Here is a 25,813-nt window from a genome sequence, read left to right as displayed (position 1 = left end):
ATATCCAGCTTCCATTCCCTATTACAAAGTGATGTATGTATGGAGTGTTTTTTGTTTTATTTATATATACTCACATGTCTTATTTTTATTTAGGCAAAATCCTTTATCTTTAGATTTATGTGGGTGTGTTTTAATATAGGCACAAATATATGGGCATAATTTTAAGTAACTATAAAAGGAAAGCAATTATTAGTGACTATATATGGTCTAGGAATCACTAATTTTGTAGTAATTAACTAACAATTCATTTTGTTTAAAGAATCATAATACTTCACAATGATTTATTTGCTAGTTTCTTACTATGATCAAGTTTGGCAATGAATTAATCCTCAACTCAAATTTAGTCGATTTGGAGATAAATTGTGTTTGCTGATTTTGTAGATGTATTTTTCACATTTCCCTTTCCCATTTCTACTTGGACACTAATAACATTCTTTTTTAAGTAAAGAATTGTGTATGTCAGGTCTCATTAGATTCAAAATCAATAATTAGTTACACAATTCAATAAATAAATAATTACAACTCATTAATTTTTCATTGGGAAATAAGTATAACGCAGTATAGTTCTTCGAATATAACTTGGAATTTATACAATATGAAAAGGGTAATATAGTTATAATATTCTCTTACTAGTAATTTATTTACAATCTTTTGTAGAAATTCGAATTCATTTCAATCACAAACTTACAAAAATATATATCACCCCAGAACAGATGAAGTGAATGTGAATATAAATATTACTCTAATTAAATACATATGCTGGAATCGGTTGTAATTATTGCTAGAGCAGTTTTAAAATAAATGCACATGCTTGAATATTCTTCAGTCGTGCTTCAACTGAAATAGTTCATTACAGTATTAAATAATAAGTGGCTGAATATTTTTAAATTTTATTTTTGTTCTTTAGTATTATTTGGAGGTGAAGGCAAGACGGTGGCACCAATTAAATAAATCTATGGGTAATTATCATCCAAATTTAAATATTAGAAATTCAAGTATCGAAATCAGGGTAGATGCTCTTTACGAAGAGACCAGTAAAAACAAAATATTTTTAATAACTTTAATTGTTGTAGTATTATTTTATTAATATAATTTTGACACTATTATAAATTAAATTAAATGATTCATATGAAACAAGATTCTGAAATTTTCTAGATGTAATGATTTCCAATAAAGATTACAAGTGAATTTTAGTTTATGAACTTGAACAATCCCTCTCTTAGTTATTTATTCATTCAACGAATTGATATGAATAATAATTTATAAAAAAGATAGAAATGTAACTTAACTTGTTACTAGTATTGCTTGTTTCTTTATTTAACAAACTTTCACAAATATGGGGTTTCCATAAAAGAACAAAAGAAAAAGTTCTCCAACAAGATAAAAAAAACTCCCTTCTTAGCAAAAAAGGATATTTCTTAATACTAAATCAGAAGAAGGACAAAATAAGAAAAATGTACAAAATTAAATATTATATAGCCTCTTTTAGCAAGTGGCATCATATCTTAATTGATAATATTAATGAAGTCTGATTCAATAATTTTCTTTTGGCTAAAGGGCATGTCTTTTAACTTTTGAGTTAATTACCTTATTTGTTTTTAATGTTATTTGTATAATATAAATAATGTTATTTTTTAGATCAAGCTGCACTTAAGAGTAATGAAATCCACTATCTATTGGTTGAAGGTGAAATATTTTATTAATATAGATGCACTTTGTTATCTTAATAAGAACACTTTTGCACATTACCTAATTTATAATTTACCTTTAAACAAATCTTTATTATTTGTGTTATTTTTAAACTATAATTGGTTATTTTTGTATTTCTTGAGGTTGCATTCGAAGTGAAGTATATGATGGATAGATTAGAAGTCCATAATCCATCATTTTTATTTCACCCCATCAACATTGCTTAATAGTCGTAATTTTATTTCACCAATTCCGTTTTAAACTATCTTTTGGAGTGATTTTAATGTCATTAAAGTTGAGTAATTTGCCCTCTAAAATACTAAAAAAATTGAAATGGCTCTGATCATCTCCCCTGACGAAATATTCCAATGCAAACACACCTTAATTATTTCTATAAACACAATTCTCTCGCCATAATACACACATCAAAATTAACTTGTGAGATCACACAACACCTATTATTGAACACAATAATTCAAATCCCCATACACTTATAGTAATAATTTAATAATTTATCCTATTAATTCCAAGTTGGGGCCGTGCAATATTATCATCTCTCATGATTATAAAAGTACTAAATTAAATAAAGTTCTAGCATGTTCATTCCATAATTAATTCACCCAACCGCAAAAAAAACACATATTCGTTACATTATCAATTTTGTATCATCATTTTTTTTGAGTTACACCCCAAATGTCATGTAATCAATTTAGATAATGATTCAAAAATGATAAAAAAAACACATACTTTCTGAAACGAATCACATAGAACATGAACCAAAAGGTCCAAAATCACAAAATAAGCACAGACCCGAAAATAAAAGGCACTAAACAACAACCAAAGACAATAAAATATCACATTTTCAGTAGTTTTAGACCATCTCGTAATCTTAATCCGATCATTTGTCCAGTACAAAGATAGACTAAGAATACAAATATTTAATCCACATCGAACGCACAACATTTTCATGTAAAAACACATCAAAAGATGGAACAAGATCGACCATTTACCCGAGAATCTAACTTGATTTCGAAGCACTATAAACACCTCCAACTCCAACTAGATTACTTAACAGCCAGGTTGGAACAAACAGTGTATTAGCCACATAATTGGGGCACATAATCGTAATTAACAACTAAACAAACCCAAAAAATTGAAGATTAGTATTTACGTATGCAGAAAAATGTCATCAAAGAGAGAAACACGCAATGTAGTTTCCCACTTTCTTTAATTCTTCTTCTCTTGGTTTAATGTCGGCCTGCCCCTCTCTCTCTCTCTACCAATTATACAAATCACAATTCACACAGATTTACAGCATCAATTTTATATTTATTTATACTAAATTAAAATACAAGTACACGACGACAGAATGATAAATTCAACTCACCCTCTTCTATAAAGAAGCCTGCTTTTTATTGGCTGCGGGTTTTCCGGCGACTCCCAAGATTCCTTCCTCCCTCTCTCTCTCACCGCCTTGATCCCGCCTGCTCCGCCGCCGCCCCACCCACGTGGCCGACACCTTTCCTTTCCATTTTCAGTAAGCCTCTGTACGGAAGCTTGATGGGCCAGCTCATTTGCGGCTGCTCCCTCCATTCAAGATTGGATTTTTGGAGCATAGCCCCCTTTTGGGACCAAAATGGTGTCTTTTCTTGAAGTAAAAATGGAGTCTTTCTTGAATGTGGAGGTGGAGGTGGAATGGGATTTTGGGGGTTTTTGAGTATGCATTGAGTTTGGAAGGAATTTTTATTTTTTGGATGGAAGGAAGAAAGTATTCTATTTGAGTGGATATAATAGAAGTGAGGTGAGGTTTGGTTTGGTTTATGAAGGAGGAAAGGAAAGGGGGTTGAATTTGCTGAGTGTGTAGTTGAATTTTTGCTGCAATGAAGATTCCTTCTAATGGATTTTTGGCAAATACAGCTGAAGGTTGGTTTGTTCATTCCATTTCCATAGCCTTTTCTTGTTTTGTTTTGGGGGTTTTTCCCATCTTTTATATGGTGAAACAAAAATCTGGTGATCCCATCTTTTCTTTTAGGATGAATTTTGTGTTTTCAATTTTGCACCTATTTTAAGTCTTGTTTTTTGCAAAAGGGTGAACAAGACTGGATTTTTGAAGTGAATTCTTTGTTTTAAGCTGAGTTAAAACAGTACTAACACTTTGTGAAGTTTCAAAGGAAGAACTTTGGCTTCTGGCTTTTCAGTTGCTGTGGAACCTTTTTTTTGTTGCTTTTTTTCTTCAAATTTTGGATCTGTCTTCATGCTTGATTCTTGATTTCGTGTATTTGTCTCTTTACACCAAAGGTTTGAAGCCTATTTTGACATCTGTACAGAGCTAGAGTTCTTATTTTTTTTTATCTGGAGTTATGTTCTTTGATTTAGTGTAAGTATATACAAGTATATGATCAATGAGTCTCTTTTGAGAGCTGATTTAGAAGGTTGTTTGAAGATTGAATAAGTTTCTTCGATTGTTGAAATCATGTGTAAAACAGTGCTATGTTATTACTAATTCAGGCGAAAAAAAGGTGACAAACTCCGAGCTATGGCATGCTTGTGCTGGGCCGTTGGTTTCGTTGCCGCCTGTGGGGAGCCTTGTCGTCTATTTTCCTCAAGGTCACAGTGAACAAGTACGTTTCTCATTGTCCCCGTTGCTTGAGCCTCTCGTATGATTGCTTTCAGTTTCGGATGAATGATTATTTTCTTTCCACAGGTGGCAGCATCGATGCAGAAAGAGGCCGATGGCATCCCAAGCTATCCGAATCTTCCTTCAAAGTTGATCTGTATGCTCCACAACGTCACCCTACATGTATGGAAACCGTTTATGGCATTTACATAGCATTTATCGAGTGAAAGTGCATTGTGATTAACTTTAGATGTGATAGGCCATGGTAGATTGCATTCTTGTTTTGTCGAAGCTTAGAACTTTGTTGTCCGAGGGCAGGGGCTTTTGTAGTTCAACTGCTCTGCACTTCCGCCTTTTTGTTGGTTGGTTGTTTGTATATTTGATGATATGATTGATTTATCAGGCTGATGCTGAAACAGATGAGGTCTACGCGCAGATGACTCTTCTGCCCGTCACTAAGGTCTGTTGCTTTGACATTGTTCGAAAGCTTTGCAAATCAGTCCTCTTTTGATAGGTGACTGATGAGAAACGACGTTTAACTCTTTTGTTCTGCAGTATGATCAGGAAGCGTTGCTCGTGTCTGATATTGGCCTTAAGCACAACAGACAACCAACTGAGTTTTTCTGTAAAACTCTCACGGCTAGTGACACGAGCACTCACGGTGGCTTTTCAGTCCCTCGTCGTGCAGCTGAGAAGATCTTCCCACCTCTGGTATCTCTCATTACCATTTGATGCAGTGATAAATCTGTTTGATTTGAATCTTACACGAGATTCGTTCCTGCAGGATTTCTCGATGCAACCTCCCGCCCAGGAGCTAACGGCGAAAGACTTGCATGACCAGACATGGACATTCAGACATATTTATAGAGGTATAGCTCGTTCAAGATTCCGAGTCATCGTCTCGTGTTTCTAGATTTGTTCACAAAGATGTTTCGTTCGTTGATTTCAGGCCAGCCGAAAAGGCACCTACTGACAACAGGTTGGAGTGTGTTTGTGAGTTCTAAAAGACTCGTAACTGGTGATGCCGTCCTTTTCATAAGGTACCGAAACATAAGATCAATGTGTTATGCATCGTTATATTACTTCCCGTAGCTCACCACACTCGACTATTCAGGGATGAAAAGTCACAGCTTCTCCTTGGCATACGAAGAGCAAATAGGCAGCAGCCGGCTCTATCCTCGTCTGTTATCTCAAGCGACAGCATGCATATTGGAATTCTTGCTGCTGCAGCTCACGCTGCTGCGAACAACAGCCCTTTCACCATATTCTACAATCCAAGGTAGTGTTTCGTGCCCTTAGACTACTATCAAACGCATAAATGTAGAACGAACGACGTTAGTTAGTGTATATGGTGGTAACAGGGCTAGCACTTCGGAGTTTGTGATTCCGCTTGCCAAGTATAACAAGGCAATGTACACACAAGTGTCGTTGGGGATGCGATTCAGGATGATGTTTGAGACCGAGGAATCCGGAGTGAGGAGGTACATGGGCACGGTGACCGGTATGAGTGATTTGGATCCCGTTCGATGGAAGAACTCACAATGGCGTAATCTACAGGTAATACTGCTAAATTCGGAGAAGTTGAATGTAGTTGCAGGAACGAAATGTTTTAACGTATCCCTGCTGTTTAGGTCGGATGGGACGAATCAACGGCTGGGGAACGTCCTAGCAGAGTCTCGATTTGGGATATTGAGCCTGTTGTGACTCCCTTTTACATATGCCCTCCTCCATTTTACAGACCAAAGCTAGCCAGACATCCCGGCTTCCCAGGTAAAGAAATGGTTCGACTTTTCAACTTCAATAGGAAAAGCTCGTTTCTCGTAGGATAGTACACACGCTTACTAACACGTGTGTGCAAATGCGTTAATTTTGCAGATGTTCTTGCGTTTATTTCTCATTCTGATTCGTGCTATCTACAGATGATTCTGATGTAGAGAATATGTTCAAACGAGGCATGCCGTGGCTGGCAGATGATTTCGGGTTGAAGGATGCTTCGAGCTCGATTTTTCCCGGCCTGAGCCTCGTGCAGTGGATGAACATGCAGCAGAACAATCAGCTGTCGGCTAATCAGTCGGGGTTGTATCCAAACATGGTGACGCCCGGTGCTCTGCAGGGCAACCTCGGCAGTGATGATCCGTCGAAACTGCTGAACTTCCGATCCCCTGGTGTGGCTGCGCAGAATCTTCAAATGAGCAAAGGAAACCATCAGAATCAGCAAGCTAACCAGCTGCTGCAGTCGAACGCACCGTGGTCTCAGCAGCAGATGTTGCAGTCTCCGACACCTGCTCAACAGCCGCAGCAGCTTCCGATGCAGCAAATGCAATCCCAGATGCTTCAGCCGACACAACAGCAGCAGTTACTGCAGCAAACACAACAGCATCAGCATCAGCAGTCGCAGTCGCAGTCGATGTTAATGCCTCCTGCAATGAGCAGCATGTCGTCCGAGCAGCAGGCTGCAAGCCGGAATTTGCAGCAAACAGCAGCATACTCCCAACTCCAGCACCAGCAACAGATGCAGCAGCAGCAGCATCATGATGTCTCGTCTAGCAGAACAACATTTCCCGCGACGTCTCTAACTCAAGACTTGCCTTTCCAGCCACATGTCGAACAGCCTTCAACGCTGCTGCAGAGATCCCAAGAGCAGCACCAGATGCAGTTTCAACAAGGAACGTTGCACGGGATTCCGCAGAACTTATCCCAACGGCCCGTAATGCAACAGACGACGCCACAGCATCAGAATCTTTCCGACCAACAGTTGCAAATGCAGTTTCTCCAGAAACTGCAGCAGCAGCAGCAACAACAGCAACAGCAGCAAATGTCCGGTCCATTAAATCCGATGATGGAGCCGCAGATGCCTCAGAAACAGCAAGTTCAGCAAAGCCAGCAAACACAACATCTCTCTGCACCTATGCAACAACAATCGAACGGGAACTGCTTTTCCGCATCCACACTCCTGCAGTCTCCGCAGTTTCAGACGAACCAATTTCATATCCAGCAAAAGACTCCTCCCTTAGCCCGACAACAGTCGAGCCACACTGACGGCGATGCTCCATCGTGCTCAACGTCGCCTTCCAAGATGAACGCACACGGCCTGCAACCAAGCTTCGCGAAGAGCCAAACAGGACAACCCGGGATGATAGATAACACAATTGTTCATCCTTCTAACTTGGTGCAGGAGAGTCATAACAAACTAGACCCTCGGATAAAGCACGAATCAGCCAACTCCAAAGCTCCGGAGCAGCAGCCCAAGTTCAAGATAAACGCTGCTGATCACATGGATGCCACCTCGTCTGCCACCTCGTATTGCCTAGATGCCGGCGCTCTCCAACAGAGTTTCCCACTGACGGGATTGGATGGCGATGTCAAGTCACATACTAGAAACGGGCTGCCCTTCGCGGCTGCCATAGATGGTTTGGCGCCCGATGCTTTGCTGTCTCGGGGTTTTGACTCTGATAAGGACATCCAGAACTTACTCTCTAATTACAGTGGCACACCGAGGGATATTGAGACGGATTTGTCCTCTGGAATCAATTCTCAGTCGTTCGGAGTGCCTAATATGTCCTTCAAACCAGGCTCTTCAAACGATGCCGCTCTAAACGAGACGGGGGTTATGAACGGTGGGTTGTGGCCCAACCAGGCTCAGCGTATGCGAACATATACAAAGGTTGATCTCTTTTCTATCGATTTGTGTCATGTTGTTACTCTTCACCACTAATTCTCTAATGTTCGATGAAAAAATGAAGGTTCAAAAACGTGGCTCGGTGGGGAGAACCATAGATGTCAATCGTTACAAAGGGTACGATGAGCTAAGGAATGATCTTGCTCGGATGTTTGGCATCGAGGGTCTTCTGGAGGACCCTCAACGCACCGAGTGGAAGCTCGTCTACGTAGACCATGAAAACGACATACTATTAGTCGGAGATGATCCTTGGGAGTACGTACTACAGACAGCTACTCCTTTTTTCCTTTTCTGTTTCCGACAGCATAGGACGTTTCATGGCAACCATTAACCACGGTTCTCGTGTTTCTTGCAGGGAATTCGTGAGCTGTGTGCAGAGCATAAAGATACTTTCAGCTGCAGAGGTGCAGCAGATGAGCTTGGATGGAGATCTAGCTCAGCTGCCCGTGGCAAACCAAGCTTGTAGCGGGACAGATAGTGGCAACGTATGGAGGGCGCACTACGACGATAACTCAGCCACGTCGTTCAACCGGTAAATGTAATGCTTGTAGTAGGTGTCACCAATTGACTTCATCTTGACTGCGACTAAGAGAAGGTTGTAAATGATGAGAAGGGGTGATGATTGGTGTAAATTTGAGGTGTTTAGTGTTAGGGTAGAGGAAAGATTTGAGACATAGGTTAATGAATTGTTTGTGTTGTTTGTGGAAGACAAAACTTCTTCCCATTAACGTTGTATAGCTTCATGGACTGAGTTTATTGCTCACATATTAGAATACCACTGTTTTATGCACTCATCGAGTAATTTACTTTCTGAAAACTGAATATTCGAACTGAACAAAATTAAATTTTGAAATATGTTTAGTTTTTTTTTACATTGTATCTTAAAGTTTCCATTTTTGGTTCAATTTGATTATCAAATTAACACAGGAAATAATAGATCAACTAAAATCAACATGATCAAAATACTTTTATTAATTCAACCTCAAGCACAATATTAAAGCAGGAATCAAATTAGGATCTTCCTACACCACAACAATGTCTTCATCTTCCTCATTCTCACTTTCTCAAGATAGCTTATCGTGCGAAAACTATGACTCAATAAACCTATGAAAGGACAGCCATCACGTCTGACGCCCTCAAAGCGATGTAGTCCGATCCATCACTGCCCTTGAAGTCGTTTCCTGCATACTTGGAGTATAAAACTGTGTTTCCAGCAGAAACTGACAGAGGTTTCCTGTTGCCCTCCTCATCGAAGAGACCAGGCCCGACTGCAACAACCTGCGATTGAGATACTCATAGATTAAGGATACTCATCTTTCACATCTTACACATCCCAGTAGTGCTTAAATGAAGCAACTTACTGTTCCAATGCTAGGCTTCTCCTTGCTGGCATCAGTTAGGTACAAACCACCAGCAGTTTTCTCCTCTGCCTCAGCCAACTGAACAGAATAATTGTTTTCGTTACTAGAGTTTTAAGGTAATCACAGTTGCATCAACAATCCATCATTACTTTCAGTTCAACTAGGTTGCAGTTCTATATCCCACACACTTGGAAGGAATAGAATGACTAATGCAAGAGCTACCTTAATGAGGACTCTGTCATTAAGGGGTTTCAAATCTTTGATGTCATCGGTTTCAAGAATGCCAACAATGTCATCCTCCTTCAAAATGAGATGGCTAGTTCCGTTGAATTCGACCTCAGTTCCTGCATACTTTGAGTACACCACTTGCGTGCCATTCTGCAGAGGCACCACACCAATTGAGTAAGCCGTGAAATCATCCTCACTATAAACATAAACACCACCAAATGAGAATAAGGTCATACCTCCAGACTGATCTCCACCTTATTCTTTCCAATGGTCCGGCCCTCTCCAACAGCAACAACCTCGCCCCCCTGTGGCTTTGATTGTGCTGTTGTAGGCAGCAAGATACCACCTGTAGTCTTCTCCTCAGCTGTTTTGATCTTCACCAAAACTCTATCGCCCAATGGCTTGAGAGTTGTGTACTGAATGTTCAAGTAAATGGCGTCAGCTTATGGCACTATTACTCTACTAAACACTCGACACAACCTATCTCATTCAGTTCCCTCGAGTAAAATCTTGACTTTTGGATGAAGAATAAAGATCTTTCAATTGGAGAGATGACAGAACATTCTAGCAGCCTCAACTTTGATTGCTCAATAAGCTTTCAGAGGATTTATCAGCAATGATATATGTTAATTACCATAAAAACTAAAGATAAACATAACAACCCACAAACAACAAATGAATTAGCAGGAGAAGAACAAATTCTTATCATTTGGTGCATCGCAGATTTTAAAGAAGCGATTTTTATACTTACCCACACCATATACTACATGGTAACTATGATTTGAAATCAGAAATTTAACATACTGAATAAAACAGGGTGAAATTGAAGCAATTAACAAAACGAAAAAAGCATCACTCCACAATCGAAATCGAAAACAATACCAAGACAATTGTTGACTTCAAAGCAGCACAGAAACTGAGAAACGCACATCAATTTGGTGATATCGAATAGGAAATTAGACCTTAGGGGCAACAGCGGTAGCCGCCTTGACAACAAGGCCGCGAAACGACCTGAGCGATGACCGCTTCAGAGGTGAAAACGACGCAATGTTGACCGACTGCGTGGCTCTCAGACCATCGAAGGAGGCAAATCGATTTGCTGCGGCAATTGAGGAAGCGGCGGAAGTCAACTGAGCAGCTGCCATTTCTTCAGCTATCGAACTGAAAATCGAAATTCACACGCATCAGCCAATCAATCAATCAATCGTTAGGAAATCAGCTGTAGATTGCAATTAAAAGGAGATTACTACCGCAGAAATGAGAAGACAACTGGAGATAAGCTAAGTGGGAAGAAAGAGTGAGTAGGAAAGGATAAAATGGTGGGATTGGCTAAGAAAGGGGATAACAAAACCCTAGAAAGTTCACAGGGGCTTTTCTGCAAATAATTGGAGGGTTCTAGAATATTTTGGAGTATTGGTAGGTGCTATTTATCGGGCCTCTAGTTATTCGGGCTTTTTAATTTGGGCTACAAATGGGCTTATTGAAGTAAGATGGTATTACAGCCCGTTTGGTTCAAATTGTAGTTTGTAATTTATTTGCAACAATTATAAAAAAGTACTCTCTCCATCCCAGATTTGTAGTAACATTTTGCCATAAAAGTTCATCCCACATTTGGAATAATATTTAAAATTTACCATATTTGCACATAAAATTTTATCCAATTATTCACTAAAATTAAACCCAAATGCTATTATCTATATTAAAATAAATCAAAACAAAAATAAAAACCAAAAAGTCAAAGAGGAACCCACCTTCAACCAACTCACTTCATTTATTACACACTCCATCATCTCACTTCATTTATTACACACTTCATCATCTCACTCCACCATCTCATTTCATTTATTATACACTTCACCTCTCAATTCATTAATTACACACTCTACAAATTTCTTAAAACCCGTGCCATAACTAAATGTTACTACAAATGTGGGACGGAGGGAGTATTGATAGTGTATTTGTTCAAAAATATGAGGGATGGATGAAAATTGGTGTCATTTAATGAAGTAGAGGGGGAGATAATGGGATACTATGGAAATTAAGAGTTTTATATTAGGTTATTTATTATGTAGTGAATTTCCGTCTTAGGTAAATGGCATATTGAAATGGAATGTCTACATACATAATTAATTTGGGGCGGATGGATTATAAATATAGTTTTTGGGAACAAATTGCTTAACAATTGTATTACTATCGTTAGTAAAATACTAATGCATTCAAAATATTTTAAAAGGTCAAATGTGATTCTTTCTGTCTAAAGAATGAGGACGAGGGTCCAATCTACTTTATTTTTATCCTAACATTACAAGAGTAATAATCACTTAACGAAAAATATGAATCCTTACTAATAAAAAATATAATGGTGTGAGAGCCAGAAATTTAGAGCACTATAAATTGGGCATTTGGAGCTACAATAGGCTGCACCAGCAATGGCTCAAGGACTAGAAACTGGACACCTCCTGCCACATCATCAGGACTAGAAACTGCATGTCACATTACTATAACACCCAACTGCACAATAGTGGACAAGAAACTGGACTAGCACTAGGACTAGCCACAACAAATTCATATTATAAAAAGTTACAATCACACAAAATACGGAATTAAATTTACAACACAGATACAGGAAAATGCAATAATTTTATTTAAATTAAAAAAATAAAAAAATACGCTAGCCGATCAGGAGCCTGCAATGGCGGCCAGTGGACCAACTAACGGATCGGCTAGCGCCCGTGAATCGGCATGGGCTAGCCGATCGGCTCGCCGCTGGCAATGGTAGGCTAGCGGACCGGCCAGCGTCCGCGAATCGGCTAGCCGGCCCGCTAGCCTCCATTGCGGATGCTCTTAGATATGGAGTTTGCTTCTGCTCTGTGTTCGTCAATTATTGTCAACGATGATAGTTGCATTGCACTGCTTTCTGATGTTGGAAACAACCTTAATAAGTGTTGAGATCCTAGCAATTTACTTATGTCCTTAAAGACAGACTTGAGAATTAACGTATGTTCTTTTTTCGCTAGTTATTACCGACGATGGATGGTTGATAAACCATCCCATCTTCCGATGCAGACAATAAGCTTCTTAACTTTTTTGTTTGTCATCTTTTCTTTGGTTATATACTTACATCTAATTAATTACCTATGAAAGCAACACATGACTCTATATATTTGTATTTATCGAGTTCAAGTTGGGTTTAAAATATTATTGCCCGAGGCTTACCTAATTAACCTAAGACATATGGACAATTTTGACAAGGTCTTTAAACTTAGAAAAGATAATTAACACTCCACATTCTCTAATAAATTAAATAATGCATGCTGGAATAATAAAAAACACTTAACTTAGATTCCCATGCAATACAAAATTCAAAAGCTCATAAAGCACACAAGATATGCTATTAATATATTTTTGGATGTATGAGGAGAAAGTACAACGAAAGCTCATTTAGAATACTAAGTCGCAATCAAATATATATTCTTGGAAGCTTTAAAAAAATCAGGGCAATGGCTGCAAAAACATTGTGCTTCATAAGAAGTGGATATATTTATTAAATGAAGACAAAGGTGTTGAATAGCATAAAAAAGTAGCATTGAGCATGTGTTCGGTGGTCTAATAGCGCGATCTAGTTCAAACTCCAAATCTCATACAAATCTTTCAAGTTGGTGATATAAAATAGAATTAAAATACGGAAATATACATAAATTAAGTCAAGACAACATTTTATAAACCAGTATAGAATTTAAATAGATGATAGTACAGATTAATTTATTTAACTTTATTTCATCTTTAATTCCCTTTTCATGGCTTAATCTCTTATTGATTCTTTCATCAATTTTATACTATTGAATACTTAAATAGATAGTGCAAATTAGTTTACTATTTAACTTTATTTCATCTTTCCCTTTTCATGGCTTAAATCTTTCATTGATTTCTTTATCAATTTTATATTGATTACTTGATTGTATTATCCCAACTCGCCCCTGAAATCGAGTATTGAAATATTTGATAAGCCCCCTTCGTATTTTTTGATTTTTTTATTAAATATACAATTCTAAATAGAAAATAGTGATAATTTGAGGAATTTTGGATTATTTATAAAATCTTTTTTTTTTCAATCGTAAATTACATATATTATCCTTGGATGATTTTAGAAATACATGAGCCAATCCGGAACAAGTCCTTATCAATAGAAATTCGTTTTTTTTTAAAAAAATATTAAATTGTGAATTTTTTTTGTGCAAAATTCGTCGAAGTGAGGGTATTAGTATTAAAATTGTACTCCTATTTTCCAAAATTATGGGAATACAGCTGTCGTCGAGAATTTTATGCAGTGGTTGACTAATTTTAATTTGGAAACTATATATATAGGAATAAAATTGGAAGTACCACTTTCTAGAAACGAATGAATGGTTGACTAATTTAGGAGTGTTTTTCTTTTTCTAGAATCCTTTTTATATGTATTTATTATGTTCACAAAACACTCCCTGAGTTTGACTAGTTTGATAACGAGTTTTATTAGTTAGGGATGAAGTATTTGACGATTAAGATCTAATTAGTTACCAACAAATATAATATTTCTACCAAACTCTCTCTCCCTCATGTTTAAGACTGAAGAGAGTCAGTTGCTGAACTTACATTCTGAAACGGGTCAAAATAAAAATACTACGACGCGTATTTACTAAATTTGGTTGTAATCGTTTGAAATGACTAATGTACATTTTGGTTTATTTTGATGATTTTAATGTTGGATAGATTAACTGTTTGAATGGACAACTAGGTAATGCGCAGCCACGTCGGATTGGTCGCTTTCCGTGCTGACGTGTTCTTTTTTTTAATAATTGAACTCTATCTAAATTCAAAGTGATGCACTGATTACTACTGATCTTGTCAAACTTACTTCCAAGAAATTTCATTGTATTTTTATAGGGGAAAATTAAGTATTAAAGCAAATTAATTTAGTGTATATGTATAAGTAATTTATGAAACTAATAATGCTAATAATTATTATTAAGATATCATATGTATAAAAAACTAATTTTAACATGGACTAAATAAGAGCGATGCTCAAACATTATTCGCAAATAAAGGTGATTACATACTTTAGGTGGGAAGGGCTTAAGTCTCTACCAACCTCTTTAATTTTTTAATTTTATAATTGTTAAATTTGTTGAAATTATTTAATATTATCTCGAGTCATTATTAAGTTACGTTGATTTTTCTACTAAAGACCAAATTGCCAGAGCTTAGAGGATTAAGTAGAAGTATCATTACATAAAGACAAAATTAAAGATGGATTTAACATAGTAAAATATGATCAATAATCAACATTAATATTACTCCATGTTGCAATATATTTATAACATAAACATGTACATTGTGTGATCGTTTCTTTTAACGTGTAAAATTCATAAATTCTTCAAATAAAAACATTAAAATAGGAATAAAAAGAAGAAAAGAAGAATAAGGATAGTGTAACTAGTAATTGATGAAGTTAACGAGTGAAATGAGAATAAAAATGTTCGAGAAAGATGGCTTTAGTGAGTAATTGAGTTTTGAATTTTGTTTGAAAACATTCAAAACGACCGCGTTGAAAACGACCCAATCTCTGTTATCTATTCTAGTCCACGTTTATTCTCTATTTATACTTTACAATCGAATATGTAAGTGTCATTTTCTATTATTTTAACAGGTTGGGAATATTTGATTGAGTTCATTGAATCATTGTATTTGTCTCTTATGTAGAGCAAATAAAACATTTTAAGAGTGAAAGTGTTGTGATCGTACATATCATCCACTTCTAGAACATTATAGCCTCTTGAATCATTTTTTATTTTGTAATTACGTATAATAATATTAAACATTTAAGGTAGAAGTAGTGTGAGAACACTCTAATGAGTCATAATGCATAGTTTTTTTTTTGTTTTTTTTTTATCGAAAATCAAAAATTTATTATTGTGTTGTTTGAAAAGAGTATTGATCAAATTCTCCTCAATACATGCCCAATTTCTCCAACTCTTCATTCTCACCTTAAAACCACAATTTTCTTCAAATTCTTTGAATTTTCCCTTATTTTTCATATATATTCTATCATTATCCTCATTTATCTAAAATGCCTACTAAAGGATCACACTCCTCTTCTCCATAAGGTTAATTTAATGTAATAAAAATTTCAATTATAAAAATTCGAATAACTGACATTTAATGTTACAGTACATATTAAGATTATACTCCCTCCGTCCCATGCTACTTGCACATTTCATTTTCGGACTGTCCCAAACTATTTGCACTAATTCCGTTTTAGATAAAAAAAAAATTATGGTAAATAATTAAGATATTATAGTTAGTTCGTGTTTTCTTTATCAAGTGTTGCCTTATTTCACTTAAAATTTTAATTTAATTACACTAATTACTCATGTCAAGGTGAAAAGTGCCGGTAGCATGAGACGAAGGTAGTACCATACAATTTACAATATATTTTTGTTATGCACTAATTTTTGAACACGATAACTTTGCTAGTGCACCACATATATTCAAAACATTGCTATTATGTCTATAAAGAAACATAGGAAAGGACTCTTATTATAGAGTTGCCGTTTTTTCCTTATGCTTCCGTATTAGTACTACCCTATTTTGTAGAGCTATATCAAATTCAAACACATATAAATTTGATCTTGACGAATCATGTATTTAAGTTGTACATATTTCAATTAATGTGCCATTTTTTTTGTTTGTGCAATAATATCCAAAATATTTATAAATTAGTTGTACAAAATTTACAGTTAAACATTGTCGCGGTTATGATATTTGCCGTGATTTTTCCGATAACATGAAATAATTGTTAGTGTAATATTATTGAAAGACTAATTTAATAAGTATCAATTTAAAACTTAAATTAAGAATAGTACTATCCTGTACTAATGCTTAAATTTAGTTGGACGTTAGAGCATTCGCAATGGGGCCGATTCCCAGAGCCGATGGATCGGCTCCCATGGGTCTTCATTGCGTAGGGATTCTCCCTCCCCATCGCCTCCGCCTCCGCGCCGATAGCCATGGGCTCCGCATCGGCCCTGCGATGGGCCTCCATTGCAGAGGCAGGGCCGATGTCAGAGCCGATTTTGCATTTTTTTTTAATTTTATTACTTTCTATATATACACCTTTCTCCATTTCACACATTCATCTCTCTAGCAAAATGAACCCGATGATTGATGTGTGTTTGTTGTTTTAATCTATCTATTTTTTTTTTTCGTAATATATTTTTTTTAATGAAGCATGTTTTTTAATGAAGTATGTTTTTTTTTAATGAAGTATGTATTTTTTAATGAAGTATGTTTTTTTTAATGAAGTATGTTTTTTAAATGAAGTATTTTTAAAAAATGAAATGAAATGAGATAGACTTTGAGATAGACTCTGGGATAGGCTCTCCATTATAGGGAGAGAGGCTATGGGATGGGTTCCGGATAAGGGCCCTTATTGCTAATGCCCTTATGCGTCATATTTAGTTGAACCTAATGCAGTTACTCTCCTATAAATTACAGGCTATACTATCTAACTATCTTCATTACCTATGTTTTTGTGTTGTTTGGAAATCTATATGCCTGCAGTTGGCCCCTGTCTCAACTCTTAAGACATAAAGTTCTATGTATTTCTTATTTTCCTTTTTATTTATTTATTTTAGGCTTATATATAGTGTTTTCCTTTTTTATAACTTTAGATATAGAGCTCTATATATTTAGGACTATATACCAATATTTATTTATTTCTAGTGTATTGCACGTCATATTTTTAAAAATCATATGCGTAATATACATTGTTGATGATACCTTAGACTATAACTTTAGATATAGAGCTCTTATAATTTGTACTCCATGTTGTTACATGTACTGGAACGGATTGAACCCATGGACTATTTTTATTCGAAAAAAAATTCCATTCCCACAATAATAGTAAGTTTTTGGATTAAAAAAAAAAAAAGAGTGTAAGATTAACTTTTTGAGACGTACTGATGTGCTCTATTGTCGTAACATTGTGTTGCAAGCCGTTTTCTATGTCGACTCACTCGATGTAGCATGTAAGAGCACACCACTCGGTTGTCTATCAGAGTCTGCCACGTAATATTGTTTTATTTTTGTAGTAGTACTTAAAAAGCGTGGATATTGCTTATAAATATGAGAATACTATAAATGTTGAATTTCTTAGTGTAAAAACTTATGAATATTTAAAAATATGTGAACAGTGTATATATTCAATTTTTTTAATGCTTAGCACTGTGGCTACCCAGATATTGCATTATGAAAAAACAAATGCTATTTCCCACTTGCTTTTATTGAACTCCAAAAATAAGAACAATAAAGAATGACAACAACATATAAATACCAACCACAAAAATTGTGCAAGTTGAGTTCGGAGTATATCTGCAATCAATTCCAGTTACATCTAACTATTACTATTACAAATTTATTTTTATCATTTTAAGTGTGGATTGTGGAACCTTCTATTATTTTGTACCTGCATGCATTATTCATAAATTTGAGATGTAAATATCGAAATATATAACAAATACTACGATTGTACAAAAAGGAAAAATAGTGGCTTCACTATTTGGGTCCACCCAAAGATACTTAACATGGACTAGACAAAGATTCTGTATAATATGTGTCATACAAAATATATTAATGTAAAGAAATAAAAAAATACTACTCCTACTTAAGTTGTATATATGACTAATTCAAGATGTGGAGTATAAATAATTATCTTTTGCCCATAGCTCGCCAGTGCTCGTGTAAACAAGACTTCCTTTTCAATATTCGTATCTTATTACATCTTTTCTCTTTTGTAATTATTTGGCAAAAATCACGATAGATCAATTAACTACAAAGATAATGAAAATCAGTTGACTTAGTATAAGATACTTAAATCTTTCTTTTACAATTCAGAGGTTTCATCGTTTATTTATAATATAATAATTTTCTACAATAATATGAACGTCACTCGACTTAGTTACTACTCCATTCATTGTTTAGTACTTCTTCTATTCCACTTAAAATGTCCATTTAAAAAAAAGAATATTTCACTTTTCTATCTCTATTATTTGTTTATTAAAATATTTAACTGTCTTTTATCCGAATGTGAACATCTTGAATGAGACAGAAGGAATATGTTCCTATCATCTGAGCATCCACAATATTGGACATCCGGGTGGACGTTCGACCGGTGAGCGGGTCGTCCATCCGGGACGGATGAGAGGCCGTCCGCGGTCATGCACGGACGTCCGTCGAGATGTCCGTCGTCCGCCGTATTATTATTGCACTTTCTTCGTCAGTTTTCTTGTGCGTGTTTGTGAATTTTTATTATTGTGCGTGTTTGCTACTGTACAGTGGGATGTCCTAGTGACGTGGCAGTGCAGTTGAATGTCCTTATAACATGACATAGGATATTTTTGGGATGTCCTTCCGCTAAAATGTCCGCCCCTATTGTGAATGGTCTTGATCATCATCTCGAGTGAGTAGTGAAATGATAGTGTAGTGAGTAGTGAGTGGATATAATGGGATCCACACTCTCATAAGCAACAAATGAAGCCAAAGGGAATGAACACTGTAGCTATCGTGCTTCTTCCTCGACGCCTCTCATTTTATATCCCACGTGGAATTCTCATTTCCCATGTGCCCAATTCTCTCTCCTCCCTCTCTCACTCTAAGTCTAACCCACCGCGTAATCAAAAACATCAATATTTTATCTCGCCTATGACCCACGTGTCCACTGTTGACCTCACTCACTCGCTCTTCCCGCGTATATAAACTCCCCCAAAGCCGCCATTTCCCTCAACACAACTCATTTCCCCCAAATCAAAACAAAATCAAATTCAAATTCAAATTAAATCCCCAAATCAAAAACCCTAATTAACTGACATGGTGAAATCACCTGAGAAAAAGCACAATCCTTCCTCCTCCGCCGGATTAGAGATCGTCCGAGACGATTCCTCCGCCTCCTCCTCCTCCTCCTGCAAATACAAAGGCGTGCGGAAGCGCAAGTGGGGGAAGTACGTCTCCGAGATCCGGCTCCCCAACTGCCGCGAGCGGATCTGGCTCGGCTCCTACGACACGGCGGAGAAGGCGGCGCGCGCCTTCGACGCCGCGCTCTTCTGCCTCCGCGGCGCCTCCGCCAAGTTCAATTTCCCCGACAGCCCCCCCGAGATCGAGAACGGCCGCTCCATGACCCCCGCCGAGATCCAGGTCGCCGCCGCCCGATTCGCCCACGCCGAGAGCTCCTCCTCCGGCCGCGCCGACGATCTCGACTCGCAGTCCGATTCCCTCTCCTCGCCGTCCCCGTCGCTGTCGGACGGGGCGGCGCCGCGTGCCGACTGCGAAATTACCGATATACCCCTGGACAATGACTTCCTGGACCAGTTTTTGACCCTGGGCACGGGGAATAACATCTCGGACTTCGGGCTATTTCCGGGATTTGACGATTTTTCGGGCGATTTCATGGCGCCAACTTCGCAAAATGTGGATTATTATTGGCCGGAAAATGATAGCACGGAGGAATTATCCTCGCAGCTTTGGAATTTTTGAAGACATTTTAATTATTACCTAAAAAATAATAATTTGGGTGTCTTTTTTTGGGGGGTTTGGATATTCTGGGAATTTTAGGTGCTGGAATTTCTATCCCCATTTTCCAAATTAGGAAAGGATTATATTATTTTTATTTCGTGAATATTTCGATTTAATTGGATAGAGTGAAATGGTACAGTAATCAATTTCGGTAGGTACCTTTTTTTACCATGTAGAGATATATACTTTTTTTAATCATGGAATTCAATATTGTATTTTACTATCAAATAATCTCCTTGTTTGTATGATCACTTTATTCATTTATTTTTGTTTACTTTCTTGAATAGAAGAGTAGCTAAAAATGACAACAAAAGTTTGGAGAGAAATACCTTTCATAAAAAAATACTCAAGAGGGAAGAACTCATATTAATTATTTTTATGCAAATAGGAAGAATGAAAACCACGTATAACTGGTGCATGCACCCAAACTTTTTTGGGTACTATTAATATGAATCTGGTAGATCCTGGTGGGGTCGACTGATCGCATCGGATATGGAAAATTCTATTAAATTCGACATTTTCTCAATTGGAGTTAGGGTGGTGTTTCGTTATTCGTATGCTATTCATTGTCATCACTTTTTGTCGCAACAGATCTATGTACATTCTGACTTCAATGACGACCTTTTTTACTGTGTCGGACCTCAAGAGTTTTGTTTGGTTGGGCTATATGATGCATGCATCCATAACTTTTCTTGGTACTAATTATACTACTATATTTCAATTGTAAAAAATGATGTTGCATGTATAATACATATACTTAGTGAGGAATGTATAAAATTTTTCATTATATGGAATGAACTATTGACAAATTTCACATATATAAAATGCATAACAATTTGTGTGGAACATATCTCAATTTTTCATGAACATGCATGCATGAACACTCAAGGACAAATGCATGTGAAAAGAAATTGCCCTTAGTCTATTTGAAAAGGAAATGCCCATCCACTCTCACACACACATTTTCATGTTTTAAATATTCATGATTGGAACCGATCAATTAACTTCATAGTAAGTGTGTTGTTTGTGTGTGTGTTTGGGAGAGATAATACATTAATATGTCTATGTCTAGGCGTGTAGCGGACCACAGTCTAAGCCTTTTTGAATGTTGTAGGAAAATTGTGTGGCAATACAATTTAGTAGAGTTGGGACTAGTATTTTCCTTCGATCGAATAATTCAAGAAGGCCCCCACTAATATTACTACATGAAATATTTGGTAGTATTTGATAATGCGTGGTTAGATAGGTTCCATAATGTAAATTTTGAAGGGATTTGTGTTTATTTGGCATAAAATATATACTTAGGGTGTCACACTCAAAAGAAAACCCTACACCTCACTCTTTAGGGAGTACTAATTATCTAAAATATCTACCGGCGGATCCAGTGACTATTCCTTACACTGATATACAGACACCTCAAAGCATGGAACAACTAGCATAAGGTTTTAAAGCTAATTTAAAATGATAACGGAAGCTCTCATTAAACCTAATTTTAATAGTTATATATCTTTATATATAATAATATAATGATTAGATTAGTATTAAACTATATTATTCTTTTTGTTGTTCTTGTGTCGAACCCATCTTTTGCTGCAATGTTTTTTTTTTTTTTTTCAATTTTATTTTTAGCAATTTGGTCTTTAATAACGTCAACTTAGTAAGGACTGCATAACTTTAAACAATCTCAATAAATTCATGAGTAGGGGAAAAAAATAAAGAGATGAGTGGTGGCTTAACAGCCTCCCCCAACCATGAAACATGTAGTAATTTTTAGATTAGTCCGATTTTAAAATGTTTTCTCTGTATTATTCTAATTAAAAATTATTATTTCAAATAAAGATGAACCATTCCATTAATCAAACATGAAGAGAGGTAAAGTGTGGCAAATGGGCAGAAAGTTACAGTGGCTATATGCTTCAATAATTGACCTTAAATATGGAGTGTAAACTTATTAAGATGTTAAGTTGTACATGGTAGATTGTTCATAAATAAAATCTCTGATTTTGGATTGCAATAAATTAATTAAGTTTTTTTATTAATAATTCAGAATATCCGTGGAGAAGTCCCACCCATATAGTATACTTACTTCCTAGCTAAATACAACTAAAATTTAGGTGAAAACTTTAATATTATTGGGTATCGGTGGTGTACACCCAAACTCCATATCAGTAAGTATAATATTGTCTGTTTTGGAAAAAATTCGCACAGTTTTGCTCTTGGGGTACTCTTCAAAAGGCCGCATACTAATGGAGTTGGGGTAGCCCATATACTCCCTCCGTCCCACGTTACTTGAGTCACTTCTTTTTCGCACTCGTTTTGAAAAAATAAAAATAAATAGTTATGGAGATAAAGTAAAGTAAGAAAGTGAATAATATAGTTAAGAGTATTTATTATTATTTTTTCAAAACGAGTACGAAAAAGAAGTGACTCAAGTAACGTGGGACGGAGGGAGTATATTCTTGCAACTCTTGTTCATTCTCCAATGTGGGAATTGTTTGCCTCACAATCCTCCCCAATGTTACAGTTCACCACAGGTCTTGATCGAGACCACGCAGAGACAATGGAGAACTTGCAAGCGCAACCACCGAACCCCAAGCCACACAGGCCCAGCCTGAACCAAGGCTCTGATACCATTGTTGGGTATTGGTGGTGTGCACGCCCGAACTCCACATTAGTATGATATTTGTTTGTTTTGGGCAAAGTTCACACAGTTTTGCTCTTGATGTACTTTCCAAAAGGCCTCATATTAATAAAATTAGGGAAGTCTATTTATATGATTGCAACTTTTGTTCATTCTCCAATTTAGAAATTGTTCGACCTCACAACTATTAAAAAGATTAAGTCAAGATAATAATGTGTACATTTCACAACCTTGTCCAGTGTGAAAAAATATTAAAAAGATTAAGTCAAGATAATGATGTGTACATTTCACAACCTTGAATTAACTTACGTTGGAATTCATCTTTTCTGACAGAGCTAGAAATATACGATCAATCGTTGTTGAAGATATTTAATTATTCTAATCGCACAAAAAAAAGTGAAAATAATTTCCATCTGAATGAAGCAGGCCCATGATTCCAGTACCCAAAATCAAGGAGAGGGCCCAATAGCCGATCACAAAAATCAACTCTCATGTATACATGTGAAGGGATCAGGCCGACCCCACCAAGATGTCTAAGCAACCTTTGGTACTACTGTTATGGAAATCATAGAATATCCATCCCAAGTAATCAAATGTGTGTCTTAATTCTTGGTAGAGGTGTCCACGGTTCAGGAACCGGTGGTTTCGGTTTTGGAAATTTTTAAATCGGAACCAAAGAAACACCTTATTGATAATTTGAGTGACATTACGAATTGGTCCGGCTGAACGAGCAAACGAAGTGGTAGAAGCAGATTTGATTTCTTTTGTTGCTTTGTTCTTCGGTATACTTTGTTGATGGTTGATTGCGTGGTTCTTAGCTTGGTTTGATTTAGATCTGGTTGTGTTTTGAGACTTTGGTTTTTGCTTTGTTGATGCACTTATGATATTCTTTGAGTGTTTGGATGGCGTTGTGGATTTTTTGGGACATCAACTTATGTACCAATATTTGATTTTGTGAAAAAAAAAATTATTAGTAATTAATGTGTGAAAAGTGTTACGATTATTAACGAAATTTTTTAATCCTGAAATTGCGTATATAGTTTAAAGCACATGACCATTAATTAAACCACGTATTAGGTGTCCATTTCTCATTTATTCCAACGTTACTCTCTTCTTTAATTGCAAAAATGATTACTTAGGTTGCGTGTGATGTTTGGAACCTATATTAAAAAAAAATAGAAGCATATTATGTATAAATTACTCCCTCCGTCCTCCATTAGGAGTAGCACTCTGACCGGGCACGGATTTTAAGAAATGTAAAGAAAAGTTAGTTGAAAAAGTTAGTGAAATGTGAGACCCACTTTTTTATATTAGTTTTATAATAAAATACGAGTGAAGTGAGTTTGTGGAATGTGGGACCTACTTACCATTTATGGTAAAAATGTAGTGCTACTCTTAATTGAGGACGGACTAAAATGGTAATTAGTAACTCTTATTCCGGGATGGAGGGAGTAATAATTAATAGAACGAAAAAGATGGAAAAAAGAGCAAAGGAAATCGATAGTTAACAGATTTCAGTTTCAGTTGAGGTTTTTTTGCCAACGACTACTTAGATTTCAAATCTCTATAATTATTTGCTGCAGCTCAAATAAAAAAATTATGGATCCACCGATCATTACATACAAATCGAAAAGAAAAAAAAAAGAATGAATACACTATGAAACTAAGTAGACTTCAACCACCAATGATCCAATTTGGTTAAAATCAAATTCAAGTACTAACATGTTAAGAAAACACTTAATTTAAGTAACAGAATAGCAATATGGTAACGATACAAACTCGACATAAATGATTCCGATGTGTAGCGAATGAGATATGACTCGATAATGATGCGAAACTACTAAAATGAGTACTACTTAATATTTAGTACTATTAAAAAGTTATTTGAATCCAATCTGAATTAGTATGTGTTGAATATGGACATGATAATTTTTGACACCAACTCATTAATTTCATGCATATTCATTCGATATATTCAGAATCCACAACCGTAAAGATCAAACCCGAGTACTATCTGTTAAGAAAACACCATAACACACTAGCAATACGACAACGACACAAACGACAAAAAGTAACGAACCCAACTCATTAATTTCGTGCGTATTCGTGTCGTATCGAAAAATGTCTAAATCCGCCACTGAGTGCATTCATAACGAAACAAGAGAAGCACACGTGTAAAGTTTGGCACAGACCAAAACCTCATCACCGTCACAGGTGTCACGACCACCGCGATCCCTCCATCAAGCCACCCCCTCTCCCTTTCACCACGTGCCCTCCTCCCCTTTTAAGTAATTCTTCCTCCTCAAATCTCCAAATCACCACTTTTTCAATTTCAATCAAACAAAAACATTCAATGGTGCGGCCTCAGGCGAAGAGGGAGCGGAGCGGCGGCGGCGGAGGCCGATACAAGGGCGTCCGCATGCGCAAGTGGGGGAAGTGGGTCGCGGAGGTTCGGCAGCCGAACAGCCGCGACCGCATATGGCTCGGCTCCTACGCCACCGCCGAGGAGGCCGCCCGGGCCTACGACGCCGCCGCCTTCTGCCTCCGGGGGCCCTCCGCCGCGCTCAACTTCCCGCACGATCCGCCGGATATTCTGGCGGCGGAGGAGCTCTCGCCGTCGCAGATTCAGGTGGCGGCGTCGAGGCATGCGCGGAGGCCGATGGCGGAGGTGGAGGCGAAGGAGCCGGTGGTGGAGAATCTGTTCTTCGGGGAGGCCGGAGGAGGCGGTGGTGAGGGTTTTGGGGAGGGGTTCTTGGCGGCGGAGGGGGGGAGAGGCGGCGGCGGCGGCGGCGGGAGTGTGTTTTTTGATACGGCGAGGATGTGGAGTTTTTAGTACTAGCTTTTAATTTGATTTGTAGGATAGATTTTTGGTGTAGAGTTGTTGTTGAGGAAATTATCACACGGCCATCTTTTGGCTTAGTCTATGTTCAAACTTGTCTTTTTCTTTAAAAAAAATATAATTTGATGAAAATGAAAGTTAGATCTTGAATGAA

The 25,813-nt window shown here is 36.8% G+C and overlaps 4 protein-coding genes across 4 annotated transcripts; 3 read left to right on the top strand and 1 right to left on the bottom strand.

Annotated features, from left to right (window-relative positions):
* The first annotated feature begins 2,931 nt into the window (after nt 1-2,931).
* On the top strand, nt 2,932-8,775 carry LOC125196194 (auxin response factor 19-like). The gene is made up of 13 exons (XM_048094607.2): nt 2,932-3,612; nt 4,198-4,310; nt 4,394-4,489; nt 4,710-4,766; nt 4,862-5,017; nt 5,091-5,175; nt 5,256-5,346; nt 5,421-5,585; nt 5,668-5,863; nt 5,938-6,076; nt 6,226-7,970; nt 8,050-8,240; nt 8,341-8,775. Exons 1-13 carry the CDS (start codon nt 3,570-3,572, stop codon nt 8,519-8,521), a joined length of 3,258 nt encoding a protein of 1,085 aa, XP_047950564.1. The 5' UTR covers nt 2,932-3,569; the 3' UTR covers nt 8,522-8,775.
* Nucleotides 8,776-8,928: 153 nt separating this feature from the next.
* On the bottom strand, nt 8,929-10,959 carry CPN20 (chaperonin 20). Its single transcript, XM_048094608.1, has 6 exons — nt 10,825-10,959; nt 10,537-10,735; nt 9,811-9,990; nt 9,569-9,724; nt 9,347-9,424; nt 8,929-9,263 (listed from the first exon to the last, which is right to left on the bottom strand). The coding sequence occupies exons 2-6, from the start codon at nt 10,717-10,719 to the stop codon at nt 9,090-9,092; spliced, it is 771 nt and encodes a 256-aa protein (XP_047950565.1). The 5' UTR covers nt 10,720-10,735; nt 10,825-10,959; the 3' UTR covers nt 8,929-9,089.
* An 8,446-nt stretch (nt 10,960-19,405) lies between these two features.
* On the top strand, nt 19,406-20,453 carry LOC125193273 (Integrase-type DNA-binding superfamily protein). The gene has a single exon (XM_048091043.2). It carries the CDS (start codon nt 19,478-19,480, stop codon nt 20,138-20,140), a length of 663 nt encoding a protein of 220 aa, XP_047947000.2. The 5' UTR covers nt 19,406-19,477; the 3' UTR covers nt 20,141-20,453.
* A 4,672-nt stretch (nt 20,454-25,125) lies between these two features.
* Nucleotides 25,126-25,813, top strand: LOC125193443 (ethylene-responsive transcription factor ERF016-like). The gene has a single exon (XM_048091231.2). It carries the CDS (start codon nt 25,174-25,176, stop codon nt 25,651-25,653), a length of 480 nt encoding a protein of 159 aa, XP_047947188.2. The 5' UTR covers nt 25,126-25,173; the 3' UTR covers nt 25,654-25,813.

Source organism: Salvia hispanica, chromosome 4, assembly GCF_029641045.1.
Source record: "Salvia hispanica isolate PSC_SH4W2 chromosome 4, Shi_PSC_v1, whole genome shotgun sequence".
Classification (NCBI taxonomy): domain Eukaryota; kingdom Viridiplantae; phylum Streptophyta; class Magnoliopsida; order Lamiales; family Lamiaceae; genus Salvia; species Salvia hispanica.
The sequence above is the reverse complement of the archived record's forward strand: the minus strand, read 5'-3'. Positions and strand labels throughout refer to the sequence as shown.

Bases quoted from the DNA above. Each gene is read 5' to 3' on its own strand.
- LOC125196194 (XM_048094607.2), top strand. From the start codon at position 3,570: ATGAAGATTCCTTCTAATGGATTTTTGGCAAATACAGCTGAAG. The intron at 4,311-4,393 runs GTACGTTTCTCA...TTCTTTCCACAG, and splicing joins CTCAAGGTCACAGTGAACAA to GTGGCAGCATCGATGCAGAA. The intron at 5,347-5,420 runs GTACCGAAACAT...TCGACTATTCAG, and splicing joins GATGCCGTCCTTTTCATAAG to GGATGAAAAGTCACAGCTTC.
- CPN20 (XM_048094608.1), bottom strand. From the start codon at position 10,719: ATGGCAGCTGCTCAGTTGACTTCCGCCGCTTCCTCAATTGCCGCAGCA. The intron at 9,991-10,536 runs GTCTAATTTCCT...TTGAACATTCAG, and splicing joins CTACCGCTGTTGCCCCTAAG to TACACAACTCTCAAGCCATT. The intron at 9,264-9,346 runs GTAAGTTGCTTC...TCTCAATCGCAG, and splicing joins AGAAGCCTAGCATTGGAACA to GTTGTTGCAGTCGGGCCTGG.
- LOC125193273 (XM_048091043.2), top strand. From the start codon at position 19,478: ATGGTGAAATCACCTGAGAAAAAGCACAATCCTTCCTCCTCCGCCGGA.
- LOC125193443 (XM_048091231.2), top strand. From the start codon at position 25,174: ATGGTGCGGCCTCAGGCGAAGAGGGAGCGGAGCGGCGGCGGCGGAGGC.